We start from the raw sequence: 27,119 nt of genomic DNA on the forward strand, positions 1-27,119 counted from the left end.
TGGCTCCGCCCGAGCCCTGTTGTATCGTGGCATTCCCAGAAGCTCCTCGAACTTCCCACCTCACCCTCAACAACTTCCAAAAGCTTCGTCGTGCTATACCTTTGTGCTCCGGCTCAGCTCTGCCGCCCCGTCTCCTGGTTTTCCCCTCTGGTCTCTGGTATTCGTCGTCTGCGGTTGTCTTTACCATGTTCTAGACACCACAGACTTTTAAGCATCAGCATCAAGCAACTCGTCACGTAACTGTCTTGTGCTGCTACCCGCAAAGCCTAACGGCCTGTCTGTACTTGTTTGCCTATCCTGCAGTTGGTGAGTTTGCACAAAACACCTGTACAGCAGCCATTGAGCCGAATTCTGCCGTCAATTCCCGGCATCCCGATGTGCAATGGCTGTCTGCTTGATTCCTGTGCTCCCGTGCAATTTGCTGACGGTCTGCGGTTTCCCAAGTTAGTTTCGGTACACTCCCTGTCTATCTAGCATCCTTCCATCTGTGATCCTTCCGAGCCGAATTCTACAATGTCTACCGAAGAAGCTGTCCCTGCTGGCATTGCCAATGCTGGCGAGGAGTCTGTCGCCCAGCGTCTTCAACAGCACCATGTGACTGTTGAGGACGTGCCGGATGACGAGCTGCCCGCCAAGTCGGCTGATGACGCATCTGCTTCTGGATCTGCTCCCGCCGTCAAGGCTGCGAAGCCCAAGCAGGCTGCTCTCGATACCCAGTCACACGAGCTGTTCCCCGAGCTTGGAGCTCCCAAAGGCAAGGCCCCCAACGTTGCTCCCATCTGGGGCGCTAAGAGCAATGCCAATGGCGGTTCCAACGGTGTTTCTCGCTCGTCGACTCCGGCATCTGGCGCTGAGACTCCCGTTTCCCAAGCGCCTACCCCGGCCATGGTCATTCCTGGACGCAGAGTCGAAACAATTACTCTCGCTCCCCAGTTCCTCCGCCCCCGTTCCGAACTTCGACGCCCGATTCCGGATATCCTCAAGGACATTAACCGCAAGTCTCGTGCCAACATCACCATGACTCAGTCTCCCAATGGACACCTCAAGTTCATGGCCTCTGGTCCTCAGGAAGTCGCCCAACAGGCACTCAAGGATCTAGTTGCCCAAATCGGAACAAAGGTATGTGTGCAATTCTGCGCAATTCGTTGTTGCTGTTGGCTAATATTGCTTTCAAGGTCAACGTCAAGGTCCCTATTCCCCAGGCTACCCGAGCATTTATCATTGGCAAGGGTGGTGCCACTATTAAGGCTCTCCAGGAGAAGACGGGTGCCAGGATCCAGATGCCCAAGGCCGAAGAGAACCAGGCGGTTGATGACGATGACGAGGCTCTCATCGATGTCATCGTAGAGGGCAATGCTATTTCTGCCGCCTCTGCCCGGGACGAGATTCTCAAGATTGTGGGCGAGCGGGTTGCCAACGTTCAAACCAAGGTGCGGGGGATCCCTACCGCTTTCTACCCCTTCATTGCCGGTCCTGGAAATGCCCTGGCGCAAGCGATGGAGGAGGCCAATGGAGTTCAGGTCCGCGTCCCCACTCATCAGCTGTACTCATCCGCACCGCTTCCCGTTGCACCGGCCCCCGGTCAGCGACCCGTGTTTGCTGCGGCCGGCGCGGATGACGAGCATATTCAGCTTGCCGGTGACCGTGCCGCCGTGCAAAAGGCCCGAGCTGAAATTGAGCGTCGTGCCGCTGAACTGCAGAAGCAGCTGGAAGCCGAGCAGCTTTCCATCCAACGTGGCCGACATCAGTTCATTATCGGACAGCGAGGTATCCCCCTGGAGGACTTCTTCAAGGAGACTGGCTGTGCCATCCTGTTCCCCTCCGAGGAAGATGATGATATGATCACCGTCGTTGGACCTCCCTCCCAGGTGCAGGCCGGTCTTGAAAGAGCCATGGATCTCGCCATGGGTATGCAAATGTCCAACATTGATATTTCAAGGTCTCACCGCAACGCTCCTGGCGGAGCCTTGGCTCACGCCGCCAACATCACTCGATACCTTCGTCAACGTAAGGAGATTGAGCGCCTTGAGAAGCTTTACAGCACTCACATCAACACTCCGTTCTCTCAAGACGGCGCCCTGCCCTGGGAGCTGTACTCTCGTGAGGGTAAGAATGCTATTCGTGCCCAGTCGGAGATTACTGCAATTCTCAATGGACACCCGCCGTCTCGTATGCAGACCGTCTCTATCGACCCCTTCTTCCATCAGCACTTGCGCAACAATATTACACCAAAGATCAAGGAGGATTTTGGTGTTCACCTTGTCGTTCCGGAAGCATCAGAAGCCAATGTCCCCGTGCTTCTCGTGTTTGAGGGCCCTGACCCTGCTGAGGGTGCCTACCAACCCCCCCGCGTCAAGCCTACAGAGGCTGAAGCTCGCGCCTTTAAGCAAGCGCTAGATGCTGCCCAAAAGCATATCCTTGACCTCATCAACAACCAGGAGGAGCTTAGCGAGGTGGCTCTTGACGTCCCCGTCAAATTCCACGAGAAGCTGCGCCGATTCATCAAGAAGGAGCAGGAGAGTCGCGATGAGTCCCAGATTCCCATCCGAGTGGGAAAACTTGGCACCACTGTTACTCTGCGAGGACCCAAGTCTGCCGTTGAATCGATTGCTAGCAAGGCAACCGCTTTTATTGAGCAAGAAAAGATTGATGAGAAGGAACGCGGACATGTCTTGACTTTTGACTTCCCCCAGAAGTTCGCCAACCACCTCATCGGCAAGGGCGGTAGCAACATCAAGGAGCTCCGTGATCGATTCGATGTCGAGATCCAAGTCCAAGACGGCAAGGTGGAGCTCAAGGGACCTCAAGCCAAGGCTGAGAAGGCCCGAACATACATTCAGAATCTCAGCCGTACGCTGGCAGATGAGACAACCCACACTCTCAAGATCGACCCCAAGTTCCACAGAGAGCTGATTGGTGCTCAAGGCAGCCAAATCAACCGCCTGCAAACCAGATACAAGGTTCTCATCTTCTTCCCTCGATCAGCCAAGGCCGGCGATGAACAGCCAGGCGCCGATGCGGCAAGCGATGCTGGCAAACCCCGTCGCCAGCAGGCTCCGGACGAGGTCATTATCCGCGGTCCCAAGAAGGGTGCCGATGAAGCTCGCGATGAGATTTACTCGCTGCACAAGTACTTGGAGGAGCACTCACACACTGCCACCATTGGAGTGCAACAGAAGCAAGTTGGCTCCCTGATAGGCCAGGGAGGTGCTGCTCTGGATGAGCTCAGACAGCAGACTGGTGCTCGCATCGATGTTCCAGCTGACCGCGACACTCCGATTGTCGAGATTCTCATCAGGGGAACCGCAACCCAAGTTAAGAAGGCACAGCAAATCCTCGAGGAGAAGCGAGCGGCATTTGATGACACGATCGTGCAAACAATTGATGTGGACAAGAAGCATCACAAGGCTCTGATTGGAGCTAGCGGTAAGTAATCAATTTCAACGGTGATGATAAAATAGAGAAATTTTGAATCTAATACAAATGCTTTAGGTGCCAACCTCCGCGACATTGTTGTCGGAGCCGGCGGTTCAGATGATCGCCGCGCTCTTGCTCGAACCATTCAGTTCCCCAAGCAGGAGGCTGATGGCAACACTATCAAGGTGGAGGGCCGCACTCAAGTGGTTCACAACATCATCAAGCGGATTCAAGAGATTGTTGCCGAGCGCGATAACCAGGTGACTGAGGTTGTGGACGTGCCAATCGACCAGCACCGATCGCTCATCGGACGAGGAGGTGATGCCAAGCGCCAGCTTGAGTCGCAGTTTAGCGTCTCCATCGATATCCCCCGCCAGGGCGACGGCAAGACTGGCGTCAAGATCACTGGCCGACCCGAGAATGTTGCCTCGGCCAAGGAGCACATCTCCGGCCTGATCAAGCAGCAGCAGGGCGAGACGCTCCAGATCCCCCGTAACGTGCACCACGTCGTGTCCAACAACGGCCAGATCTTCCGCCAGCTTCGCAACAACTTCCAGGTGACAGTGGATCACGCCGGCCAGAGCATTCCTGCCAAGCCCACGCCATCTGCTAGGGCTGTTGAGGGTGCTCTGCCCCTGATTACTGATGATGCAGATGCAGCAACTGATGTTCACTCTTGGAAGGTCATCAGTGCCGAGGCAGGCGAAGAGGGCGAGATCCCATGGATTCTTCGCGGAACTGCCGAAAACGTTGCCAAGGCCAAGGAGGTAATCCTCAAGAACCTGGAGCAGGCCAAGGCCAATGACTCTACGGGATACCTTATCCTCCCCGATCCTCGAACCTACCGTTTCGTCATTGGACCCAACGGCAGCAAGGTCAAGTCAATCCGAAACCAGAGCAACTGCCAGATCCAGGTGCCGCGAGACCAGGCAAAGGACGAGGCCATTGAGATTCTGGGCACTCGCGAGGGCGTAGAGAAGGCCAAAGATCTCATCCTGGCCGCTGTTCGGGAGGGCGAGGCCAAGTCAAGGGAGTAAATGGTGATGGCATGAATTTTTTTAGCGTATTAAGCGGATAAACTGGGAACGCCATGGACTCATCAGTTGATATAGTTCAACGGGGGGTGGTAACATGTGTTTTTTTGGGGGGGCCATCAACTTGGGCGATGTGGGAAAAAGGCAATGTTGATGGAATATTGAAGGGAAAATGTATGACAGTGATTGGCAAAAATATGCCACGATGAATGTGTCTAAATTGAATCTCCATTTACAGGCAGCTGGTAGCAAGATTTTTTTTTTCCTCTCCTGAAATGTTAATAATTACAATGTAGATATGCTGTGATACGATGTGAAATTATTAGCTTTGCAGTTGGCTGTTGACTATGACGATGACGTGAAAAATGGAAGACATCATAGACAGTGGTATAGAGACGCGCACATGTAAATGAGCGTGTAAATGAGTGCCTATTAGCTTCTGCCACCTCATGGGGAGCACCGCATCAATGATTGCAATGGCTGTGTTAGAACATTACAGCTGGCTCTCGGAATTAGAGCCATCCGATTAATAATTGGCCGCGTCAAGATGCATTTTGTTTTACCCCGAACCACACGTTTTTTCTTTTTAAATTCATCCGTCCCGCACCTGATGATGGTGGGGTGAGACAGAAATAGGGGACAGCGGCTGGGAGGGGGAAAAAAAAGCCACCCGGCTGCAAGGGACAAATACGATCCATCCATTGAATCCTACCTATGGCGAGCAGCCTTTTCTTAACGGCACTAATAAAAGCCAACATACGCAACTCCTAGCGCTCAGCCCCCAAAACTCCAGCGTTGAAGAGCTCCCCTAAGAACTTAAAAATCGGGCCACTGCAACTTTCTTCTCTTTTGGCGAGGCAACTTCCAGGTTCTTTCTTTTGGTGAGGCAGCACGCTGGTGCTTTCGGACTGGGAAGCAACACGCAAAAGATTGGGGACCTTAGATTGAAACCAGAAACCGGGACTCGAAGATGGTGATGGAGGCATCCGCAGCAGGAGGAGCGGCAGTGGCGCCGTGGGAGCTGGTTGGGCCAGAAGAGCAGCTGTTTGTGCTGATTACGGGTGCCAACAGGTAGGTTAATAGTGCTTATTATTATTCCCTTTTCCCATCCTCCAATCCTGCAATTTGCAAGATTGTATTTCTCTGATCATGGAATGGGCATCATTTGCTAACTTGTCTGCGCGACACGCAGCGGCATCGGTCTCGGCACGGGACAGCGCCTGATCGACGAATTCCTGGCGACGCGCTCGCTCAAGGCGCACCTGATCCTCATCCCCACGACGCGATCGGCCTCCAAATCCCTGGCGGCCATCCAGGCCCTCCGCGCACACGCCGAGCTGGCGGCGAAGACCTCGACGGCGTTACGATCTCGAGCGGGCGAAAGGTATCGCTGGGAGGACGCGACAAAGCGCATCCACGTGCTGAGTTTGTCGCTGGACCTGTGCGACTTGCCTGGCGTGTATGCCTTTGCGGCGCGGCTGGTGGGCGGGACGGTGAGCAATCCGGAGGGTTTGGAAGGGGAGTATCTACGCAATGTGAGGATTCCGCGGCTGGACACGGTGATTTTCAATGCGGCGTATGGAGGGTGGTCGGGGTGTAATTATCCTTTGGCCTGTTGGAAGATTTTGTCGCAGGGCTTGGTGCAGGCCGTGACGTATCCGACGTTTAAGAATTCTTTGGCGACGTGTATACTGAATGAGCAGCAGAGCTACGGATACGTAAGTTTTGATATTTTGGCTGCTGCTGATGTCTTTTGTTTTGTTTTACGAACTCTCGCTAACATTTGTTGATTATAGCCCGAGAAGCCTCTCCTCGGCGAAGTCTTTTGCGCTTGCGTCTTCGGCCACTACATCCTCGCCCACCAGCTGCTCCCGCTGCTCTCTCGCCGCTCGACCACCGAATCCCGCGGCCGCATCGTCTGGTCCTCCAGTATCGAGGCCATTCGCGAAGTCTATAACCCCGACGACATGCAGTGCTTCCTCAAGCCTGCCGCATACGAATCTGCCAAGCGTCTCACCGACATTATCGCTTTGACGTATAGTCTTCCGTCTGTTAGGCCGTTTTCGGGGCCTTTCTTGAGTATGGATGAGGAGTCGGGTGGGGATGCTGCTGAGAAGCCTGTTCCGCCGAAGATGTATGTCACGCACCCTGGTGTTGTGGCTAGTACGCTGTTTCCTGTGCCGTGGTTCCTGTTTTGGGCGTATGAGCTCGCTCTTGTCATTGCCCGCTGGATTGGATCGCCGTGGCATCCTGTTGATGGCTATAGGGGTGCTGCTTCGGCGGCTTGGCTTACGCTGCAGGATCAGGCGGCGCTGGATGAGGTGCAGGCAGATCGAGTCAAATGGGGGAGCAGCTGTAACAGGCATCTAGAGTCAACCGTGAAGAAAACAGAGGTCGAAGGGTGGGGGTGGGAAGGCAAGCCAGAGACGGACGAGACGATTGCGGCCGACACAGCCAAGGGGCTGCTACACAAGTCGGTGGGAAGACGGCTGGGGACGAAGAACGTCACGAAGGAAGCGCTGATTGAGTTTGAGGTGGAGGGGGCCAGGGCATGGCAGGAGATGGAGAGGTTGAGGCATCAGTGGGCGAAGATTATAAAGCTGGATAAAAACTAGACATGACTTTGATACCTTATTTATTTTGCTTGCTTTAAGCAGCTATTTGCTGGAGAATTTCTTTACAAGCTGGGATATAATACACACAGGGAGAAACCTAAGATTAATGGAAACTGGAAAAGAAAGAAAGAGAGAAGAAGAAAGAAAAGGGTATAAATTTTCAGACGTGTCTAGTATCAAAGATGCGAGCGAAATCAACTAAAACTACTGCCACCCTAAACATTAAACCAAGGACCAACTCTTTGGTCCTTAGCCCTCACTCTGCTGTCCTTTGAAAGATTTGGAGATATCGGAAGATGACATATATACCCTTCCCCCTTTTTCCTTCGTAATAGTCACTCATATACACATTCAGGATATCAAGACGAGAAAAACGAGATTTGATGGATAGAAAGGATTCGGCATGAGGTTGTAGTGTTCGTGATATGTTTTTCTGTTTTTCTTTTTTCTTTTCGTAGGCGTAAAGAGTTCTTAGGAATTACACGATGGGGTGATGTCGTCTCATGATTCCCCCTGACTGGGATGCAGTCTCCGTAAAACCACTTTGTCTTTACGCCCAAACCAACCCAAGACGAGAACCAGGGGCGCCGCAGCTACGGCGAGGACAGCCTGGAAGATGAGAAACTTCTTCATGTTCTTGGGAGGATTGCCGTCGGCTCCGGCCACGAGCGGGTCGCTGACAATGACGAAAATGGCACCGAAGAACTGGCCGCCGGCCCAGGCTGCAGTGGACGTGACTTCCGGGCTGATGGGGTGACTCAGATCGGCGAGGAACTCGACGGCGATGGGCACCAGGGCGAAGCAGCCTGCGCCGATGATGGCGAGGATGACGTATGGGCCGGCGAGACCACGAGTCTCGGGCATCCAGATGAAGACGATGAAGCACGCTGCTACGATTGGAATGATAATCTTGATCGATAGGAGGAAGTGCTTCGTACGGTCTAGGATGGGGGACGTGATGGCTGCGGTAACGAGGCCTACGACGATGAGGACTGCGCCGCCAATGCCTGCTTGGTCGTCGGTAAAGCCGTATGGAACGAGGATCTGGTTGAGGAGACTGGATACGGCGTTGAAGAGGCCGACGTAGACGGAAAAGGTGCCAAAGACAAGCCAGAGTTCGAGAGAGCGGATGGCTGTTCGGATGGCTGGGAAGAGAGGCATCTTGGGCGTTTCTGAGGAGGCTCCTACGGGGGTGGGTGGTTTGGCGGGGATGAAGAAGGCGGTAACTGAGCAGGCAGTGGACTAGATGCTGTCAGTTTGTACTTCCTTCATAAATTGAGCAATATGGGTAGAGCCAGAGCCAGAAGACGAGATAGAGCTTACAATGATTGCGACGTAGAGCACCATCTGAGAGACGTCGCGAGACGAGTTCACCCACAGAGGGTTAATCAGTTGTCCAAGGGCTGCACCCAACGGGTTTGCTAAACTGGCCAGAGCAGTCGCAGCCACACGCCCACGGTGAGTGAACCAAAGATCGGAGTACTTGGCGGGTGTGGCAAGGACAAATGGTTGGGCGAAGCCAATCAAGATCTCGCCAACCATTGCGCAGGCGTAGATGCCACCCGACTTCTTGGTCGAGCCGGCGTAGCGGATCCAGTTACCGACGATGAGCAGCACGGCAGCGGACATGAAGCCGTACTTGAATCCGCGGTTGACGATCCAGATGGACAGGGGGAAGATGGCAACGAAAGAGAGGAAGAAGGCGGTGCTGAGCCAGTTGATTGCCGAGGAACTAACGTTGTAGTAGGCGGCAGAGTTGTCGACGACGGGAGCGTAGGTGAGCCACTGGAGATGGTGTTAGCTGCTATGCTTGAACTCGGACGAAATGGATCATGATCTTGAACGTGAAGTTCTTCCCTGTCCATTCATGATTGCTCAACTTACCCCCCAAGAGACCATAATGTTCATGAGCGTGAGCTGGATGAGGCCAAACCACCGCCGCTTATACGTGCGGTACTCAGTCGACGTGCCATTCTCGACATCAGGATTCCGCTCGTCGCTGCTGAGGGTATCGCGCTCCTGGAGGCTGAATTCCTGCGACGAGTCTTTCTTGGAGCGCCAAAAGCGCAGGGCATCAGTGCTGCCGGCCGAGTTGGACAACTTGTGGAAGACGCCGCTGCGAGGGGTTTCGACGGTGTCGGCCATTGTGGTGTCTGTGGTTGTGATGCCCTCGCCTAGTTCCTTTGCGGCGCTTGCCATTGTGCTTTTGTAAGATTGAAAACTTCCGGAGGCGACCTTTTTTCTCCTTTATCTGAAACAAACGCCTTCAGAGGGCTGTCGATCTGGCGGACTGGCGCAAGTGTCAGGCAGCTGGTTTCACGCTTCAGATGCTTCGAAGCAGTCGCCAGCCCACTGCCTTTATTCTTACCCCAACAAGAGAGTTAGACATCCACCGCCTCGGCTTATTCGTCTTTTAATGCCCTCATCAACTGGATTGTTATTCACAGTCCAGCCTTGTCTTCGTCTTTTCTTGCTGAGCCCCGAATGTCGGATCCTGTTGGCGGGTTGAGTTGCTCGTGTGCGGGACCTGCCAGCGATTCCGTCGACCACGCAGTTTACGCAATGCGAACTGCAAGCTTATTTACCAAGACATTGGCGATCGGCCGAGGGAAAAACCAAGCAGCACATGAGCCGACCAAAGGGCGTAGGAATTGAGTGGACGGAGAGCTGCAGCCACCAAGCAGAGCTATTTGAGGTGTGGTATGTAAACATGCGAGGACAGAGTTACGGACGAGGGAAATAAAGCTCGGGCTACGGAATGGACCAACCTACATGGATGGAAGCCAAAGAGCTGCTCTTCACAGGCTGCTGCAGTCGCTAGGATTGAAATACGCGAATCACCTTTAGGCGGTTTGGTGGCTGCTGGAGGACATGCCCGGAGGAGTTTAGCGGCCAGCGGCATGGCTTGCATAGCGCTGGGGAACTTTTTTGGGTTGGGTCTAGTGTCTTCCAAGTTGTCTCAGTCTCAACCAAACCAACACCCATCGTTGTCCTTCGGCCTCTTTGCCCTCCATGATTCTCGCCGGGAAGCGCCACAGGGTGCTAAGCAGTCACGGGGAATGCAGTACGAAGTGCTAGCAGCTGCTTCACGATCGGCTCGAGTCTATTTCGGCATCAATCGAATTACTCCTCACTTCACATGCCACTTCTGCTTGACGTCCTGCAAGAGTGTCCTGCGAGGCAGCCGAACGGACCCTGCACGCGAGCAAGCGAATGTTGGGGAACCACGGAATCGGAAAGCTGGAGAGCAGCCGAACTCCGCGTCTCTCGATTGCTGTTGGTTCTATTCTGTTACAGCAATGCCGCTATGCTGCTTTGAAGCAATCCACGATTGAGCGCGCATTACTCGTACGAGGACTTGCAACGTTTGCAATCCTGATGCTTCAAAGGGTCAAAGCAAGACGTCGTGGAGCTCTCCTAGCCTGTGTCTTCCGCCCATCCGTCAAGATCTGTGACATCGACAAGCTAAACTGCCTGTAGCATCCATAGTTGGGCACGGACCGTCCAGCTTCTGGCCTCGAGCCACCAATGCCGCTAGTTGTGACGATACGATGCGGAACCTCGGAACAGGGGACATGTAACGGCTAATTTCCATCTTCACAGTGACATCTAGCTATCTGGCGCAGGATTCGCCAGTCCTCGTGCCAATCACAATCGCCACAGCCCGTTTGCCAAGGAGATAATCTCCTGGCGGCTTCCAGCCGTGTAGGATCCTGCCGCAGGAGACCTTCTACTCAGATGAAACTGCGTGTCCTTCTAGCCACAAAGCTGGAACATGTTGGTGCCGTATCTAGCGTCCTGGTGCGTGTGGAGAAGCGGCGGGGATGGCACCAAAGTCGGGTCAGGCGCCGGTGGGAGGGTTGCAGTTCAGAGCACCGAGATTCGCTGCGCTGCATGGCGTCCAACTGCATCGCAGATGAGGCGTGATTGATTGCTGGTGCTTATCATCGAGGCGGGGCCCGAAGCGACCGCAACCCGACGTGCCACAGAGTGGTCGAGCAAGATCGAATCATTGGCTGGGCCGCTGATTACGAGGGATGGAAACTAAGATGTCTGGATGCAAGGGGCGACAAAGGATTCGCCTGCAAACTGCGCCTCGAATGATGAAAGCTGCGATGGTCTTTTCTCGGGGAGGAAAATAGGAAATTCTTTTTTCCTGGTTCTGGAGACTCGACGTTACGGGCATGGAGATATCATGTCCAACGACGAGGAAATTTTGCCATTTACCCTCCTTCTCTCCTCGTCCGAGACATATGGTCTCCTGCTATCGTATCATTGCTACCATGCCTGCAGATGACCTGCGGAATCGGAATGCCAATACGAAAGTGAGCCTGTCATCGTCACGGCGCAATATATGGCAGCAGCATGATATTGTGGTTGATGATGATGCTATCCCCCTTGGTTAATCCAAGCACTTTGGAGCCCGATACATCAGACTGATAGCCATCAGCCGTGAGCAATATATCATGTTAACTTCCTTTCCCTGGAAACTCTCGCAAATGATGGTATTTGCACCGAAAAGACTGATACCATGCGACAGGCAATCAAGCACAGGGTGATACAAACTGATAAGCCAACTTGGTTCGAATAAGCCATCTGTCTCAGCCAGGTACAATTCCAACCTTGCAAAGAGGCCGTGTCACACATACGGCGGAAATTGCTTTGTCCTCATTTTCTGGCAGTGCTTCTCCCATTACATCGATTCCATGTATCACAACATGATGTTGGCGGGGCAAATCAACAGGCAGTCAGACGTTTTCCTGTCTGTATGATTAGTCCAATGTCCACCGATATCTGAATATGTAGTTATCGTCCACAGATCTCCAATCGTACAGGCATTTTCATTTCATTTTGTACGCCCTGTCAACCAGCTCATTCTGCAAATCTTCCAGTCATATGGATTACTTGTTGGCGATGCATGCTCATCATATCAAGATCCAGACTTTGCCCTCCGTGTCTTGCCAACGTCAACTGAGACATGGAACAGGGAGCCATGTCTATAATCTGGCAAACGATCCAGATGTCCGGACTATTCTTGCCGATGATAAAAGATGGACTGAGACTCCCCTTTTGCATTCTGTGGACAGTGTTCTTCTTTGCCTGATTCCCATCTCAGAGTTGATAGTTGATATACCATTGCCTACTCCTCCCCGCAAGATATCCGCCGTCATCACATAACCCTTTGATATATCGGGCTTCATATTGAGAGTGAAAATGGATCAGCCAGAAGACAAATCGCCTGATAAAGTCGAGCATGAAAATGCGCTGGAACTAGCAACTACCGAAAGCACAGGCCAGGCTGTCGAGCTGATCCAGCTTAATCCTCAAGCTGTGCCCCGTGATATTGGGCCTTTTCAAATCATAGCCCTCGGCTTCAACATCCCCAACAGTTGGGCCGGCGTCGCTACCGCGTTTTCGGCCGCTCTAACAGCTGGAGGTCCCGTCTCGCTGATCTATGGCAACTTTGTCATCACGGCCATGTATGTGTCTGCAGCCGTCACGCTGGCTGAGCTTGCGAGTGTCTATCCGACAGCAGGTGGGCAATATCATTTCACGAGCATCATGGCGCCCAAGAGGTTCAATCGATCCATGTCTTACATCTGTGGCATGATAGCGACGGTTTCGTGGATCATTTGTTCCACAAGCGTGGCTAGTATTACGAGTCTGTGCATTTCTTCGATAGCTCAGTTTTACAACGGATACAAAGCAAATGCCTGGCAGTTGTTTCTTATATCCCAGGGGCTGAACATCTTCGCCCTAGCCTACAATTTGTTCGTGTTGAAACGGACTCGATGGATTCATGACGCAGCGTGTAAGTCATTTCTTGTTTGGCTTTCAACAACTGCACAATGGATTTGCTCATGACTAGAAAATAGTTTTCTTGACTCTGTCAACATTTATCACTATATCGATCGTTTGCCTTGCCCGGGGCGATAAGCAGTCGTCGACATGGGTATGGACCAACTTTGAGCCGTCGTCAGGATGGCCTCCCGTGATATCCTTCTTCACGGGGCTCACTACTCATGCATACATGTTTGGAGGGCTGGATTCTGCTCTCCATCTCGCAGAAGAAACGCTTGATGCTTCCAGAACGGTGCCAAAGGCGCTTATGTCCACAATTGGGATTGGCTTCTTCTCCGGCTTTGTCTTTTCTGTGGCCATGACATATTGTATCCCCAGCTTGGACATTTTTGCCAATGACCCGTCAGTCTCCTACTCCCTTGGTACTTATCTATTCGTGATAATTGTACAAATTGCTGACCAAGGACATACGAATTTGACAGAGTGCCGATATATAAACTCTGGCGCATAGCTAGCAAATCCGATACCGCTGCCACAATCTTTCTTATTGTCGGTATCGTAATCTTCACATTCATCCTCGTCGCCACGCAGCAAACAACATCTCGTCTCATTTGGGCCCTAGCCCGTGACCGCGGTCTTATCTTTTCCTCTCAATTTGAGAAGTTGTCTACCACCCTTGGCGACATCCCTGTGGCTGCCCTTATTCTCGACGCAGGGCTGATATTCGTCTGCGGATGCGTCAGCTTGGGCTCCTCGGCAGCGTTTAATTCGCTCGTCGGGGTGTTTTCCCTGATGCAGATGATTTCGTTTGCGATTCCGGCCGCGCTGCTTATATATCGCCGGAGGAGTGAAAAAGTCCTTCCTCGTAAGAGAGCATTTAAAGTGCCTGAGATACTGGGTTGGGCTTGTAATATTGGAACGGTTATTGCGGCGGTTATCGAGACCGTCTTCTTCACGTTTCCGAGCGTTTTGCCAGTGACTGGTAGCAATATGAGTAGGTTGACAACTTATCATACATGATTTGATTCGTTTTCTTGACGAGCGGGATGTGCTAACGTTTCATTTTATAGACTACGCCGTTGTCGTTCTGGCGGTGATTGCAATTGTCATGGTTGTAAACTGGATTGTATTTGCTAGGAAGCATTACCAAGGCCCTAGGATAGGAGGTTTCGTGTAATGAACCGAAAATCCTTTATCAATGGCAAATGGATACCATAACTCATCTTGGCAATATTTGCCTTTATATAACAACGAATTTGTAATCTATAATACACCCTTTTACTCCGTCTCTCGTCTAGTTACTCTGCTTCGTCTTCTTTGACGAACAACCGCAGAGATTGAATCTTGCGACGCTGGGATCGTGGTCGCTGACTTGGTCATCGTTATTCTGCCAGGTATTCAAATGCAAATGCTCATACTTGGCGTCCTGGTGCAATCCCTCGCTCACGTACATGTGATCCAGCTCCTCGGTGTTCATGTCAAAAAGATATGTATATCTCTCCACGGGATCAATTCCAACAACTTCGTCAAGATCAGTGAGGCCGGATATCGAGGAGAATGTGGTAAGAGGGTCGACTTGAGAGTACTCGTTGAAGTCACCCGCAACGAGGATATTAGCCGTAGGATCCTGGCTGAGAATCTCGGCGACAAATTTCTATAATGCTCATGTCAGCATCTCAGTATATGGTACTTGGAGAAAGATCAAGGACATACCGCCACGATACTGGTCTGTACGGTTCGCTTCTCGACTCCTTGGTTCACAGGCGGACGAAGGTCACCTGATAGAGATGTTGAGCCTCCCTTGCTGACCAAGTGGACATTGATGGTGAAGAAGGTCTTTTTGGTACCCTTGACGGTCTTCCACGCGGCTGCCAGTGGCTTCCGGCTGCTATCCCAGGCGGCGTTGAGAGGGTCGATTCGACCGGGGTTGTACTTGAGCTCCGGGCCGTCGAGAACCTCATTGACATCAAGACTTCTGCCGAGATTGGGCTTGTACAGCTGAAGGACGTCAGAGCGATAGAAGTAAGCCTGGCGAATGTTGCCGCCGGGTTCTCCACCGTCTTTATTGTTGATGGGGCTGATCTCTGCAAAATCGTAGACAATGCCCGAAGCCTCTTCGATCTTGGATGCAAGCGTGGTTAGGGTGACGTTGGCATCAACAATGCCGTCGTTCTTGTTTCCGGAATTGTCTTGCACTTCTTGGAGGAAGATGAGATCAGGAGTGCGCAGTTTGTTTACGATGTGATCGACAACGAGAGGCAGGTGAGGGGAGTCGGGCATCAAGTTTTCGGTGTTATAGTCGCCAACGGTAATACCAAGACAATCACCAGTGCTGTTGAAAGAGACAGCGGGAAAGTCGGTAGTGGCATTCTTGAGGGGAGAGAGGTGAGTAAGAGGAAGAAGACGGTAAGATCCAAAATCATTGTACACAACGCCGGTAATGTCGCCGAGATAGTCGCCCATTCGAGTATCAAGCGGGTTCTTGGAGCCGTCGAGGGGAGTACCAATGGTGATGACTTCGGGATTGGCATCGCCCTCCAGCATAGTCAGACCGCCGTGAGCATTGAGACCCGTGACAGGCCAGTTGCCACGGATGTAGACGTCGCCAAAGTTGTTTGGGCGGCTGATTTGGTAGGCATCTTTGATGGTGACGTACTCGCCTAAAAGACTCTCCCAGAAATCAAGGCCGTACAAGTTAGGCTGAAGCTGGGTATTCGTGCTAGAGATGTTGGCTACAGCATTAGGAACGCCAAAGATTCCTCCTTGATCTAGGCTGGAGAAGTCCTTGGTTGGAGGGAAAGAAGTGTCGATGCCAATGACGAGTGGCTTGACTTCGTTTCCGGATGAGACGATCTTGATGTTTGTGGGCTTGTTGATTTCAGTCAGATAGATATAGTTGGCGTTTGATCTAAGTTGTTCAATTATTATAAGTCTCGCGACTGAAGGTAAGATACGATTAAACACACCGATACTCTACGACTAGACCGTCTAGAGTGATAATGTCGCCGACTTTCACCGTCTTTGCTGCAGCGCTGTTGAAGACGAAGAGGCCTTCAGACGTGGTGGGATTCTCATCAGGCTCCGTGGATCGAAGAAAGATGCCATTGCTGTTGGTTGCCGTCACAAGACCCTTGATATCGGTGACAGTCTTGTCTTTGAACGGCGAAATGTAGCGGTCACCGTTGATCTCGGCAATTGAGATTGCAGCAGCTGAGCCCAAGACGGCTGCGAGAGCGACAAACGACTTGACTGCCATTATGCTGCCGAGTGGTGCTTCTGTTGCCTCAAGGGTGAGAATCAATCGAGGTGGTCACAGGCGGCCTTTTGTTCTACTGCCCGCCAAGATTTTTATTCGCATCATGCGCATTTCTATGTGTCTAACAAAGTCCTATTCAATACATTCCATGGCGGACTAGACCTCTCAGGCCTGGAACATGGCATTCTTGGCAGCTTTGCGTAGCGTCTATCGACCTGCCCGTTCAGAAATATCGATGCCACCAGATCCATTCATTTACAACACGTTTTACCCGAATATCGATCGGCCACCGACGCTCGGGATCAAGCTCCGGGAGCCATGCCCGATTCTGCAGGTACCAAGAAAAAGAGCACGACTGACAGGACATGGATTTGGGGGGAGAAAGCCAATAGACCGAGGCAGTGAGCTTCGGAGCTGAGACTGTGTTAGCAGGGACTCGATTGGCTTGGCAGCTTTTCAGGTGGCGGCTTACCGGGACTTTTGATGGCCTTTTGCTTGACCGACTGACAGAATGGGGAAGACGGCTGAGAGAGAGTGGGGATGATTGGAGTCGACAGGATAAGCTTAACAATGATGCTTGAGCTAAAACTTTCCGTTGATCAATCAATTGGTGGAGGGGAAAGTGAGGGTGCTTGATTCCCTGTTGTCGCCGATAGAAAGTGAGTTTCTCGTCGTCTGTTCACCATTGGCCTTCTCTCGCCGTCATCAAGCCTCTGGTGGTATTCAATGTGCGCGTGGTAACGCGCTTCTTGTTCAAAGAAACAAGGTTTTGCCCAAATGCCTCATCCAAGTTCTTCATCGTCTTCTTTCCAGAGCAGCAGTAATTCTTTTTTTTTTTCTCTTTTTAAATTTTAATTGCATGACCAAGACAAGGAAATTGTTGCAACAGATTGTTCAGCCGAGTGTAAATATAGACACTCAGAGTCTGATCTCCCCACAACCGAGCTCTGGTGCTAGTAAATGCTCAAAGACGATTGAATCGGCACCTTCGGCAAGCATGAATCGAACAATTTTGGCATTCGAAGATGTAGTCCGGCATCTGTTCATGACACTCGTCGCATCGAAATGCGCCCCGGCGAGATGTCCAGTTCCGATGCGTGCACTGGTGGTTACGAACCAAGTGGTTTCTTGCGCGTTGCACAAGAGCAGCACGCCGTGCTCCTCCTAGTTGTTGTCCGTCTGCATCTCGATCAACGAGAACATTTGCTCGATCGATCAACCGGTTTTCATCCCATTGATCGCATCTACAGGTTTTCCACTGTGCTCCACAAACATAGCAGAACTGTGCACCACAGCGGCAGGCTATCGCGTCGTTAGTCGTGTGTTGCTACATGTAAAGAGATGGGGAGATATACTTATATGGTTGCATCCTGTGCTCAAGTCAACAAGTCTGTGGCATGAGTAGCATCTCTGCCATCCATTCTCCTTCGCAATACGGAGAACTTCCAATGTTGCCGCATCTTCAGGACAATGATCGTCATGAGATTGGCCCTTGCAAATAGTGCAAGTCTCACTGCGACATTTTATGCATGTTGCTACGTCTCCTTGAATAAACTGCGAAGGAATAAAGGCGGAACAAGCAGGCTGATGGCAGTACGTTCGATTCGGCGTACCGTACTCCAATTCCTTTGCACGATATTCTCCAACCAACTCTGCAGGAAGAAAGATCTGATTGATGCCAAGAGGTATTGGTTGGCCACAGCAACGAGGAGGAAAGAGGGATTCATCGCCTATGGCTGCGTTGAATAACTTCGCTATGCATTCGCGACAGTATTCGTGTGAGCATGGACATTGAATCGTCTCAAAGAATGGAACATCCGCCATACAGGCGAGACATCGCCGCGTTTCAATGGTTGAGGACGATTTTTCGACCCGCCTGGATGACGGCTCTCCGACAGTCGAGTATTGGTCATCATCGATACCAATGTAGAGGGCTGCAAGCTTCTCAATCATTTCATCTTCGATAACTGTTTCCGGGGGGGCTGTGCTCGCTGCTGCTGCCGAAGGTTGGCGATTCATCGCAAATTCTCGGTCACGTACAGCTTGCTGCTCTTCTTCAAGATGGTTTCTGATTATGTCTCCATCGATCAAGACTGCATGAGCGATGCTGCGACTCATGGCCTGGTCAGAGCATGCAGTGGCTAGGGACTCAAGCTCCTGACAATAGAGTTGCATTGCAAGCTCAGTATCGGGCTGTTCCCCTTCACGGTGTTTCCCCTTAACCAAGTCTTGAGCCTCTCTCAACTGGATCTCGATGATCACCTTGAGCGTCTCCTGGTCAAGGTCGTCCATGGTTGTGGTTGCTCCCTCTTGATACTGCATGCAGCAAAGATGTTAACAAAGGTGACGATGTTGAGAGAGTGAATTCTCTGTTGTGTGGAAACAAAGAAAAGTTAGCTGCAAACAAGAGCAAACGGAGAAGTGGGCTCGACTGAGGAGTGGTCGTACAGATCCACGTGACAATAGATTCCAATAGATATTAATTCGCTGCATTCACCAGATATTACGACTAGTTGATGTGACTAGAGTCTGCCATACAGGCGAGACGCCGTTTGTTATTATTCATTGCGCAAGAGAGTGTTTGGACCAATGAACCGTGGGGCGAGTGAACATTTTCACCAATCACCCGTGGTTAAAGTATACATCTCTTTAGCGACTATAGTCGTCTTCTGGACTTGTCGTGTTCATCAGGACTCCACGATGTTAGGGTTAAGAGAGAGGGGATGTTACTCGTGCAACTAGTGAAAATCATGAGACTGGCACTATGCCTCAGCAATAGGCCAGAAGAAATATATATATAGTGGTTCTATAAGGGGGCAGCTATGTCTGAAAGCCGTTTGTCTTCTATTACACGTACGGTGCTCCGCCTGTTGGCGGCAAAGCCGCTCACGAGCGGTTGTTTGACGGATGCTTATGAAGCAACCCACTCTGTTCACAATACTTATATGAAGCGGAGTGATACTTTTAGAGAGCTGAACAAAGCTATATGCACCTAAACATTTGCTTTATTGTTCACTACAATCATGTCAAATGGCCAAATTCTTCTTAAGCGAAACCCCATCTTCAATGACAAAGACAAGGACTTTTACGCAAGCTGGGAGAATGAGCATGGTCAGCAAGCCTTGCCGTGGGCACTAGCTACGGGAGTTGTATACTACGCCCAGGTAAGTTTCAAGATATTCTGTGCCCTACTACAAGGGCGTAGAAACAGCATTTCCCTTGTGATCCGGGTTCAAATATGACATAAGAGTTACGATATGGCCTTTCACAGAGACTGTAGCTGACAATGTTTCTAAAGATACACTACATTCAGTCCAATGATCCTAATTTTTCTACCGACGACTGGGATGGGGCCATTGAATACAATGTTGACCCAAGTGCATCAACTGTTGCCAATAGTCCGTCACGCGAGGCTGCAAGTGCTGCTTATTACAAAGAACAAATCTTGGTGGATGAACGACGACTCTTCATTGGTGACGCCTCCTCTCATTCCAAGCACGTTCCAGGGAGAACTGTCAGTGGGAAAAAAGTAGTTATGATTGAGAATGGTAGGGCAACGCGACCGATTGATGAACGATGGGTAAAACTTTGGCAGGAATACCTGGATAGATATACGTCAACTCAGTAAAGAGCATAGATACACTAAAGATAAAAATGAGGACTCGAAGTTTCGAACTTGACGCTATGTAAACGTTTTAATTGACAACATAGATTAGAGGGAGAGAGTTTCTCCATGGCAACTACGACAAAGCAGGAAGAATTTGCTTCCTCAGCCACTTGTTAATGTATTGTTGTAATTCTCTGTTGTTTTTCTCGATTGCCATCATATGTCCATTGCCACGTATTCCCTGGTCTGCCAGATAGACGTGTTCAATAGGAACCCCTGCGTCACGGAGAAACTCAGCCGTGAGATGGTCGTATCCTGCATGATACGACGCTTCAGCGGTCACCAACACAACTGGAATGTGGCAAAGATTCTTGAGCTGTCGCATAGGATGCTCTTGTCGGGGCCCCTTAATTAAGCCAGCGTATATTCCCGTCTCCTCTATCATGTCTTCGCCTCTTGTCGGTAACATTCCGTAAGGCAGCATGGCAGCATCTGCTGGTAATGGTGGCTCATAGCGTAGCGGTGTACTGGTAATTCCAAAGGGATGTATCAACTTGCCGACGATCTCAGGTCGGGAGTTGAACGGCGGACAGTCCGGATACTGGAACGGTGGGCCATGAGGTTCCAATGCCACGATGCCACAGACCAACTCTGGACAGGCATCGGCAGCGTGCCATCCGAGTGGTCCTGACTGAGAGTGGGTGATGAGAAATGCCGGGCCGATCTTGTTTAGCAGTGCCTTGATTGCCGGCCTGAAAAGGGACTCGACCTTTGCGTAACTGCCGATATGTCCGACTTGGCTGGCGTAAAAGGCATCGAACACGGGATCTCCTCGCTTCCCGGAGCCGGGCCATTGCGTATGGAGATGTGCCCATGGCGAATTCTCAGGTTGAGGCGCAGTAAAAGCGGCCTCCAGCTCCTCCACGGTGTAATGAGTAAGATCTCCAATGTCCGCTGCATGATAACGAGATCGTCCTACTCCTGGCTGATCAACCACGTAGCATTCCCAGTTGTCTGCGGCTTGAAGCATGGCTAAGCCAGGCCGATTATCCGGTGTTGCCTCCCAATGTGTCCCCGTTTGGGCAGCACCATGTATGAAGACAATGGCAGGCTGTCCGGGAACTTTCTTCCCATAGCGTCGTACGCACATGGATCCGGTCATGTGTGTCCCTCGGTCATCTTGAATGTATTCACCACCAACGTAAAATACATCCGCTTCTGGCTGTTCTTGAACATTACTTGACGGCATCGTAGAATTGTGACCTGAGATGCGTCGATGGTGAAGAAAGTCGATTTAAATGCAGCGGATCAAACTGCATATAAGCTTCATTCGAGAAAGTGGCTTTCAATGGATATTTAAACTTGTCTGATACCGTTCCGTCAAGTTGTCTGCATAATGTTGATTAGATGTCGCCTTGAATTATCGTGTTCTCATTATATAATACGTAGCGGAGAGGCTGAGATGAAGGCTCTTCACCTTCGGCCAGGGCTTATTACCAAAATAGTAAAACTTCCCCGTAGCTGCGGACTTTATAGTCCCAGGAATTTGCCTATGAACTATGGGTCACCTTGGCATCGGCATCGAGAACCGGCCGTAAGCCATCTAGAGTATTTTCCCCGACACGTACATATGAACTACATATCAACAAAAACATCTACATTACGGATTTGTATAGCACAACTAACGCATACCTCAGCTTCATTATATCTGGTTCAACACGGAATGAAATAATTGGATAGTGTAGTTTTCATGCGTAGGCCTCTTGGGGAGATTTAGCGATTTGCCTGCTATGGCAAGAACTGGAGTTACGAAGCAATACATAATTAAATAAAATAATGAGCAATGATATACTGATTCTTGCTAATTTCGTACTAAGTATACTCTTTCCTTCCAATCTCCCGATTGAAAGACCACAGCCCCATCAACCGCGCGTTGAGTTCAATTTACATCCAATATAGGTTGGCACTAAAAACAGTGCGGGGGATTTTCCTTACAAAATATATCGGAAGTCAGGGTGATAGTCATAAGCCTCCTCAAGCGACTGGTGACTCATTGGGTGAACGGTACCAGCTGCTTGGTGACGAGCGGCCTCTTCTTCCTTCTTGCCATTCAGATGGCGCATGTGGAGCCACATGAGAAAGGCAGAAATGAACCCCATGGCCTGAAACGCCAAACAGATAGAATGACCCTTCAAGTACCGCGGAGGGTCAGTGTAGATGTGAGAAGCCATAATGGCAAAACACTGACCAACAACTTCCGCTACTCCCCATGTCATTGCACGCTTCGTGAATCCACCCACGTTGATGCTTGCCCAGGCTCCTAGAAGAGTAACGCACGGGAATACACCCATCGTGATAAGACAAGTGCCAAAGATCTTGACTTTGACGCTGTTTACTACCATGAGAATGATATACCCAACAATCGAAAAAGCGAAGCAGAGCATCAAAAGTGGCCCCTTGATGCCTGTGCGATCGGATGTATAATTGACAATGAGAAGAGTGACGAATGCACACGCATACGGAATAAGCGAAAAGAGCTGGGTTCGGGCTTTGCAATTCAAGATTGTCAGATTGGGACTAAACAGAGCAAGTTGGGAGTTACTCACTGGGAGAGAAGCCGAACTGCTGGACAAAGCTTGGCAGAAAAGCACTGATAGAGGCAAGCCCAAGAGCAATACCAGCATTCATGACTGAACAAAAGTAAACTTTAGGGTCCTTGAATGCAATTAGCATTTGTTTCTTATCGAAACCTGCACCGGCTTTGTTGTAGGCTATATATCTTTGTTAGCGGTCAGCCTTGATGTGTAATACACAAATAACGTACTCTTAAGGCGCTTAATGGCCACTTCAAGCTCGGCTTTGGAAAAGATCCAATGCTTCAGGTCCTTGATCTGATCTGGAGGAGGCGGCATCAATAGCCAAGCACTGATTCCAACAAAGATGCCGGCACATCCTTGAATGATGAACAGCCATTGCCATGCGGAGTGGCCCAGAGCACCATCCAAGTTCTTTTGAATGGCATACGCAATGAGTCCACTAAATGCACCAGCAATAGTTGCTGCAGAATAAAAAGCAGCTGTGGACTCGGATTAGTCTGAGTAGGTAACACGTAACATTTGATGTTCGATGGAGAGAAACATACAAGTTCGAGTTGCCAGCTCGTCTCGCTTGTACCACAAACTAGTATATAGAGTCAAGGCCTGAAGAAAGGTAGATGCAAAGCCAAATAGAATCCGAAGGGCCAGAACAGTAGCAGCGTTCTTCGCTGCAGCCATGCAGCATGATAGTGTTGCAAAAACAATGACACATCCGCCAACCTGTCGATGAGCTTTGAAGAAACGGATGGACAAGTTCGCAGGGATAATGCATATGACATAGCCCACATCTTGATGAAGCCGTTAGTATATATCTTCTTGTGATGCCATCGATACTGGCTTACAGTATAGAGAGACAGCGTTGTAAAATTGATCGTTACTGATGTTGAGATCTTTTTGAAGTCCCATCACACGGGCGTTTCCGATATTTCCTCGATCCTGTATGAAGAGACTTAATTTTAATTTCTTTCTTTCATCATAGAACGGAGCATCACTGAAACTTACCCATTGATTGACGAGGAAGACGAGAGATGTCATTCCCACAATTAGGATATCAGCTTTGAGAACTAAACTTCTCTCTAGCCTTTTCTCTTCTGCCGTCAGTTCTGGCTCTGTAGCCAAGAACTCCTTCTCTTGGTACTCGACCATGTCCACATCGTTCACCGGTTCTACCTTTTCGGTATCCATCATGTCAAAAATTATCGGCAGTAGGGATGGAATCAGAAGTGAGGTGTATGGGTGACAAGAGGGCAGCAAAAAGAGAAGAATCCGGGGTAAGATATAGTAAATGCAATATGTCGACTCCAATATCGGCGCTCCTATGAAAGTATCGCGTCGTTTGCAGCTGGGGTAGTCTGGGGAAGTGTCTAAACTAGCTCCGAAGATTTGGATCTAGCGGATATCTTGGCGATGCGGCACCATCAAGTACATTTATTCGTCAGTTCTTTTTCCTAGAGCCCAGAGCATGCACGTATACGCCGTAAAGGGATGTTCTCGACCAGAGGATGCACAACTCCGCATGGTTGGGACGCTTGGCGGCGATGTCACCTGGTGGCGTGGGTTGTTAGCGTCTCTCAACTGGAGAACATTATACCCTGTCGCATACGGACTGTATTGATTCCATGTACGGCTGTGCAGTGTTCGTAGGCTCTGGGGCTGATGCTCGGATCGTTGTCAAGGGGAAAGCAAAGGATACATGGCCTCCTAAACTCCGCAGAGTTTCTACTCACGCATTCTGTCGTTTGGACAGGCGTCTTACCAAGAGAGGAAATTATCGCGACATCCGCAGTAGCGGACCGCCGACCCGTACATATTGCCCGAAACGGCAATCGGCCAGTTTGAACGGTTCGGCCGGATGTGTATTCTAACCGCAACTCAAATATTGTGTCTTTCAACTTCATGTTCCTCAAAGGGGAAAGTTTCCCGATGAACCTCATGATGCATATAATTCGTTGTGTTTTTATATCATTCCGATTCTTCATCGTTTTCACTACATGAGAATTAGTTTAGTTCGCCGGGTATTCCCAATAACGGATCTATTGATTGCTAAGATACGAAGTCGGTCTCGCCACCTCAAGTTTTTTCAAGCTATCGCAGCAAATTGCAAGCCAAGACGTAAGTTTGTTTGTCATGTAAACACTGATAGAATGTCATTGCGGAATGCAAGTTCACTAATATGATCGGTACGATTACTCTTTGGAGAATAGATGTGGCGATGATTACACCTCGATCGAGTACATCTTGTCTCGGAGGCTTTGAAGAGGCCGCCATATGCGTCGGTGGAGAGACAGGATGAGAAACTGACTTTGATTATTTCTAAGAAACTAATATGTTTCCAAGATACAGTATTGCATTGGGCTAGTATGGAACGTGAGCAGCTACAGCTTTTTGCACCTCAAGTGCAACTTGATAGCTCAGAATTATCCCTCTGCTATATGCCTGAATGGATGCTTCTCTCACCCTATTCACGTATTGCCCATGCGTTTGATACAACTCTTTCAGTTTTGCTTCATCATATGGGATAGTTGCTCCGTTCAAACCCGTACCAACAAGGCCGACATACTTCGCAATTGGGACAGTAATCTCTGGGAGCCGGACTCCTCCAATGACATTACCATCAGAAGCTCGATTCAATATCGGCGTGGTGCCGTTGAGATATCCTTCAATCAATGGCATCGATGAGGGTGGGTGATGATGCTTAATCCAGACTGGAAGCAGACGGAATGCGGCATCCACGACTGGAAGCCAATTTACTTGACTCCAATTTTGAGAGAGCTGCTGCGGAGGTTCAACGCCATCACGATTAAGCGTCAACAGGAGATTTTCGTATAAAGGCACGTTGACATGTGAAGCTCCAGCTACCTCCCAATAGCGAAACTTTGGAGTATCTGGCTGGCGTGTACCGAATAGGATGGTGTATGAAGCTTCTAACTCGCTGTGGATCATAAAGACTGGAATCTTCAAGTCTGTTCGTACCATTGCTGAAACTGTTGGAGCCTGTTCTCCAGTCGATGTATGATCAGTAGAAAAGGTAGCCGCCTGGCTGGCAGATAGCAATGGCATGGTGGCGTCGAATACATTGGTAAGAGGTTGTATACCATTAGTGTATGCGAGGACGCGGGAACCAGACTGTGAACCACCAACTGCAACGACGATATCAGGAGATAAACCGCCCAGAATCTTTGCTTGCCCTTGGGGTGATTTGATAAGTCTAGCAACCTGGGTATATATATCGTAGCTGACGGTATCGTTGGGAATGATCAAAGATCCGTAGCGATCTGAGTCCCACTGATGAAGGCCCTGAGGATTCGAAATACTGAGGCCAGATATCCCAACACGTTGTGCGGATACAAGGACATAGATAGATCCATCTTCGTAGAGTCCAGGAGCATCTCCACCAAAAGTGACTTCGTAGCCAAAAGATACGTTGATCCACTCCAAGAGGGTAACGCCGCTGAATTGGGAACGATGTTTTGGCTTGCGTACAAGAATTCGGGTCTTGTAATAGCTACTCTTAGCAGGCTTCAAATTCCATCTGCCGTCCAAGCTAAGATTGCCAACTGGTTCATACTCCGTCGCATTCCCAGTCAAGAAGAATTCTTCTTCGATGTAGCCGATTTCATCAATATTTCCATAATAGCTCGCAAATGGGTATCCCCTCTGGCCACCACTAATAGGGCCCTCAACTTTGGGTAGTTTGCAGGTGTCCTTTCCGTCATTCATGTTGGCAAAAGCTAGAGGGAAAATCCCAAACAAAAGTAGAAGTGGTCTCATGGTTAAAGTAGTAACGAAATCTTGCTGATGTAACGACGATATTTGATGCGCGTACATTAGGTGGCTGTGGTTGACATCATTATATAACTTTTTATTTGTTTCTACTATTAGGTTTCTTCAATATTAGGTGCACCTCATTGCCAGATTATAAAAGAGACTTCCTAATAGAGAAATATTCACGAATTAGCTCCTCCTCTGCTATTGTGTAGAGATCCCAGACTTCTTCTTCCATGTCCATCGGTCTGAGCCCGAAAGGGCACTAGTATTCAATGGTTTGGCATAGCCTATGGTACTACTGGAGATGCTAATATTACCCCTCATTTTGTAATTAAGTATAAATTTATAGTTCTCATCCTCGGTAACACATATCTGTATAGATACGGGCTGTTGAGAATTGCTGCCCCTCAAGTTGTAATATCCTTTCTAGCAATAGAAGAGAAATGTGAAACACCCTTGCTTGAGTTACATAAGTAAGTAAATTGTTCAGATGGAGTAACATTTCACGCAGGGCATGGAAGCACGCATGGAAGATTGCTCTTGCCGGGTAGTTTAGTTTGAACGACAGCCTTGTTCAACGAAACATTTATAGGGCTCTTCCACTGATATCATTCATCGCAGTCGGTAGGTTTATAGGTTGAATCTAGCAACTGCAGCCTGAGAGAGTACTCTTCTGACTTTTATTAGACAGTTTAAAGTACAGGTAGTGTGACTGCAGCGAGGAATGGATTTGCGCAATCCATGCCCGAATCAATCTTGGTGAGTGATTGTAATATAGTAGTAACTCTACACCAAATCTGCTAACCATAGGAAATTAAAGGCGAATGTCTTCAAACCTATTTACAGAAAGCTGTTTACAGAGTATGAGAAAGATATCGGTAGATAATTGAGCCTTAGATTTGACTAGATGTGGGGGATTGTTAGCGGTTCCCCCACATCTAGTCAAATCTAAGGCCTGACGTTGCATCTGGTATTTCAATATGTAATAGCCTATTACTACTAATAGGCGAAAATAGTGAAGAA

At 49.9% G+C, this 27,119-nt stretch overlaps 10 protein-coding genes across 10 annotated transcripts; 4 read left to right on the forward strand and 6 right to left on the reverse strand.

Annotated features, from left to right (window-relative positions):
- The first annotated feature begins 41 nt into the window (after window positions 1-41).
- On the forward strand, window positions 42-4,606 carry M431DRAFT_117698 (hypothetical protein). The gene is made up of 4 exons (XM_024912008.1): window positions 42-306; window positions 449-1,119; window positions 1,176-3,426; window positions 3,493-4,606. Exons 2-4 carry the CDS (start codon window positions 514-516, stop codon window positions 4,452-4,454), a joined length of 3,819 nt encoding a protein of 1,272 aa, XP_024773716.1. The 5' UTR covers window positions 42-306; window positions 449-513; the 3' UTR covers window positions 4,455-4,606.
- An 815-nt stretch (window positions 4,607-5,421) lies between these two features.
- Window positions 5,422-7,066, forward strand: M431DRAFT_482875 (hypothetical protein; the record flags this gene model as incomplete). The annotated part of the gene is made up of 3 exons (XM_024916073.1): window positions 5,422-5,522; window positions 5,644-6,169; window positions 6,248-7,066. 3 exons carry the CDS (start codon window positions 5,422-5,424, stop codon window positions 7,064-7,066), a joined length of 1,446 nt encoding a protein of 481 aa, XP_024773717.1.
- Window positions 7,067-7,567: 501 nt separating this feature from the next.
- On the reverse strand, window positions 7,568-9,211 carry M431DRAFT_86903 (hypothetical protein; the record flags this gene model as incomplete). Its single annotated transcript, XM_024923735.1, has 3 exons — window positions 7,568-8,308; window positions 8,390-8,851; window positions 8,951-9,211. The coding sequence occupies 3 exons, from the start codon at window positions 9,209-9,211 to the stop codon at window positions 7,568-7,570; spliced, it is 1,464 nt and encodes a 487-aa protein (XP_024773718.1).
- A 3,069-nt stretch (window positions 9,212-12,280) lies between these two features.
- Window positions 12,281-14,045, forward strand: M431DRAFT_88362 (hypothetical protein; the record flags this gene model as incomplete). Its single annotated transcript, XM_024923899.1, has 4 exons — window positions 12,281-12,878; window positions 12,943-13,270; window positions 13,351-13,862; window positions 13,939-14,045. The coding sequence occupies 4 exons, from the start codon at window positions 12,281-12,283 to the stop codon at window positions 14,043-14,045; spliced, it is 1,545 nt and encodes a 514-aa protein (XP_024773719.1).
- A 117-nt stretch (window positions 14,046-14,162) lies between these two features.
- M431DRAFT_482878 (hypothetical protein) lies at window positions 14,163-16,124 on the reverse strand (the record flags this gene model as incomplete). The annotated part of the gene is made up of 3 exons (XM_024916074.1): window positions 14,163-14,522; window positions 14,582-15,776; window positions 15,835-16,124. 3 exons carry the CDS (start codon window positions 16,122-16,124, stop codon window positions 14,163-14,165), a joined length of 1,845 nt encoding a protein of 614 aa, XP_024773720.1.
- Window positions 16,125-17,088: 964 nt separating this feature from the next.
- On the reverse strand, window positions 17,089-18,416 carry M431DRAFT_87514 (hypothetical protein; the record flags this gene model as incomplete). Its single annotated transcript, XM_024923805.1, has 2 exons — window positions 17,089-17,426; window positions 17,480-18,416. 2 exons carry the CDS (start codon window positions 18,414-18,416, stop codon window positions 17,089-17,091), a joined length of 1,275 nt encoding a protein of 424 aa, XP_024773721.1.
- A 731-nt stretch (window positions 18,417-19,147) lies between these two features.
- Window positions 19,148-19,752, forward strand: M431DRAFT_482880 (hypothetical protein; the record flags this gene model as incomplete). Its single annotated transcript, XM_024916075.1, has 2 exons — window positions 19,148-19,288; window positions 19,438-19,752. 2 exons carry the CDS (start codon window positions 19,148-19,150, stop codon window positions 19,750-19,752), a joined length of 456 nt encoding a protein of 151 aa, XP_024773722.1.
- A 112-nt stretch (window positions 19,753-19,864) lies between these two features.
- M431DRAFT_495997 (hypothetical protein) lies at window positions 19,865-20,980 on the reverse strand (the record flags this gene model as incomplete). Its single annotated transcript, XM_024917441.1, has 1 exon — window positions 19,865-20,980. One exon carries the CDS (start codon window positions 20,978-20,980, stop codon window positions 19,865-19,867), a length of 1,116 nt encoding a protein of 371 aa, XP_024773723.1.
- Window positions 20,981-21,722: 742 nt separating this feature from the next.
- Window positions 21,723-23,513, reverse strand: M431DRAFT_6296 (hypothetical protein; the record flags this gene model as incomplete). Its single annotated transcript, XM_024921626.1, has 6 exons — window positions 21,723-22,279; window positions 22,338-22,502; window positions 22,556-22,807; window positions 22,874-23,116; window positions 23,171-23,264; window positions 23,331-23,513. 6 exons carry the CDS (start codon window positions 23,511-23,513, stop codon window positions 21,723-21,725), a joined length of 1,494 nt encoding a protein of 497 aa, XP_024773724.1.
- Window positions 23,514-24,683: 1,170 nt separating this feature from the next.
- Window positions 24,684-26,099, reverse strand: M431DRAFT_86829 (hypothetical protein; the record flags this gene model as incomplete). Its single annotated transcript, XM_024923722.1, has 1 exon — window positions 24,684-26,099. The coding sequence occupies one exon, from the start codon at window positions 26,097-26,099 to the stop codon at window positions 24,684-24,686; it is 1,416 nt and encodes a 471-aa protein (XP_024773725.1).
- Between the last annotated feature and the right edge of the window lie 1,020 nt (window positions 26,100-27,119).

This window comes from Trichoderma harzianum, assembly GCF_003025095.1.
Source record: "Trichoderma harzianum CBS 226.95 unplaced genomic scaffold M431scaffold_7, whole genome shotgun sequence".
In the NCBI taxonomy this organism is placed as follows: Eukaryota; Fungi; Ascomycota; class Sordariomycetes; order Hypocreales; family Hypocreaceae; genus Trichoderma; species Trichoderma harzianum.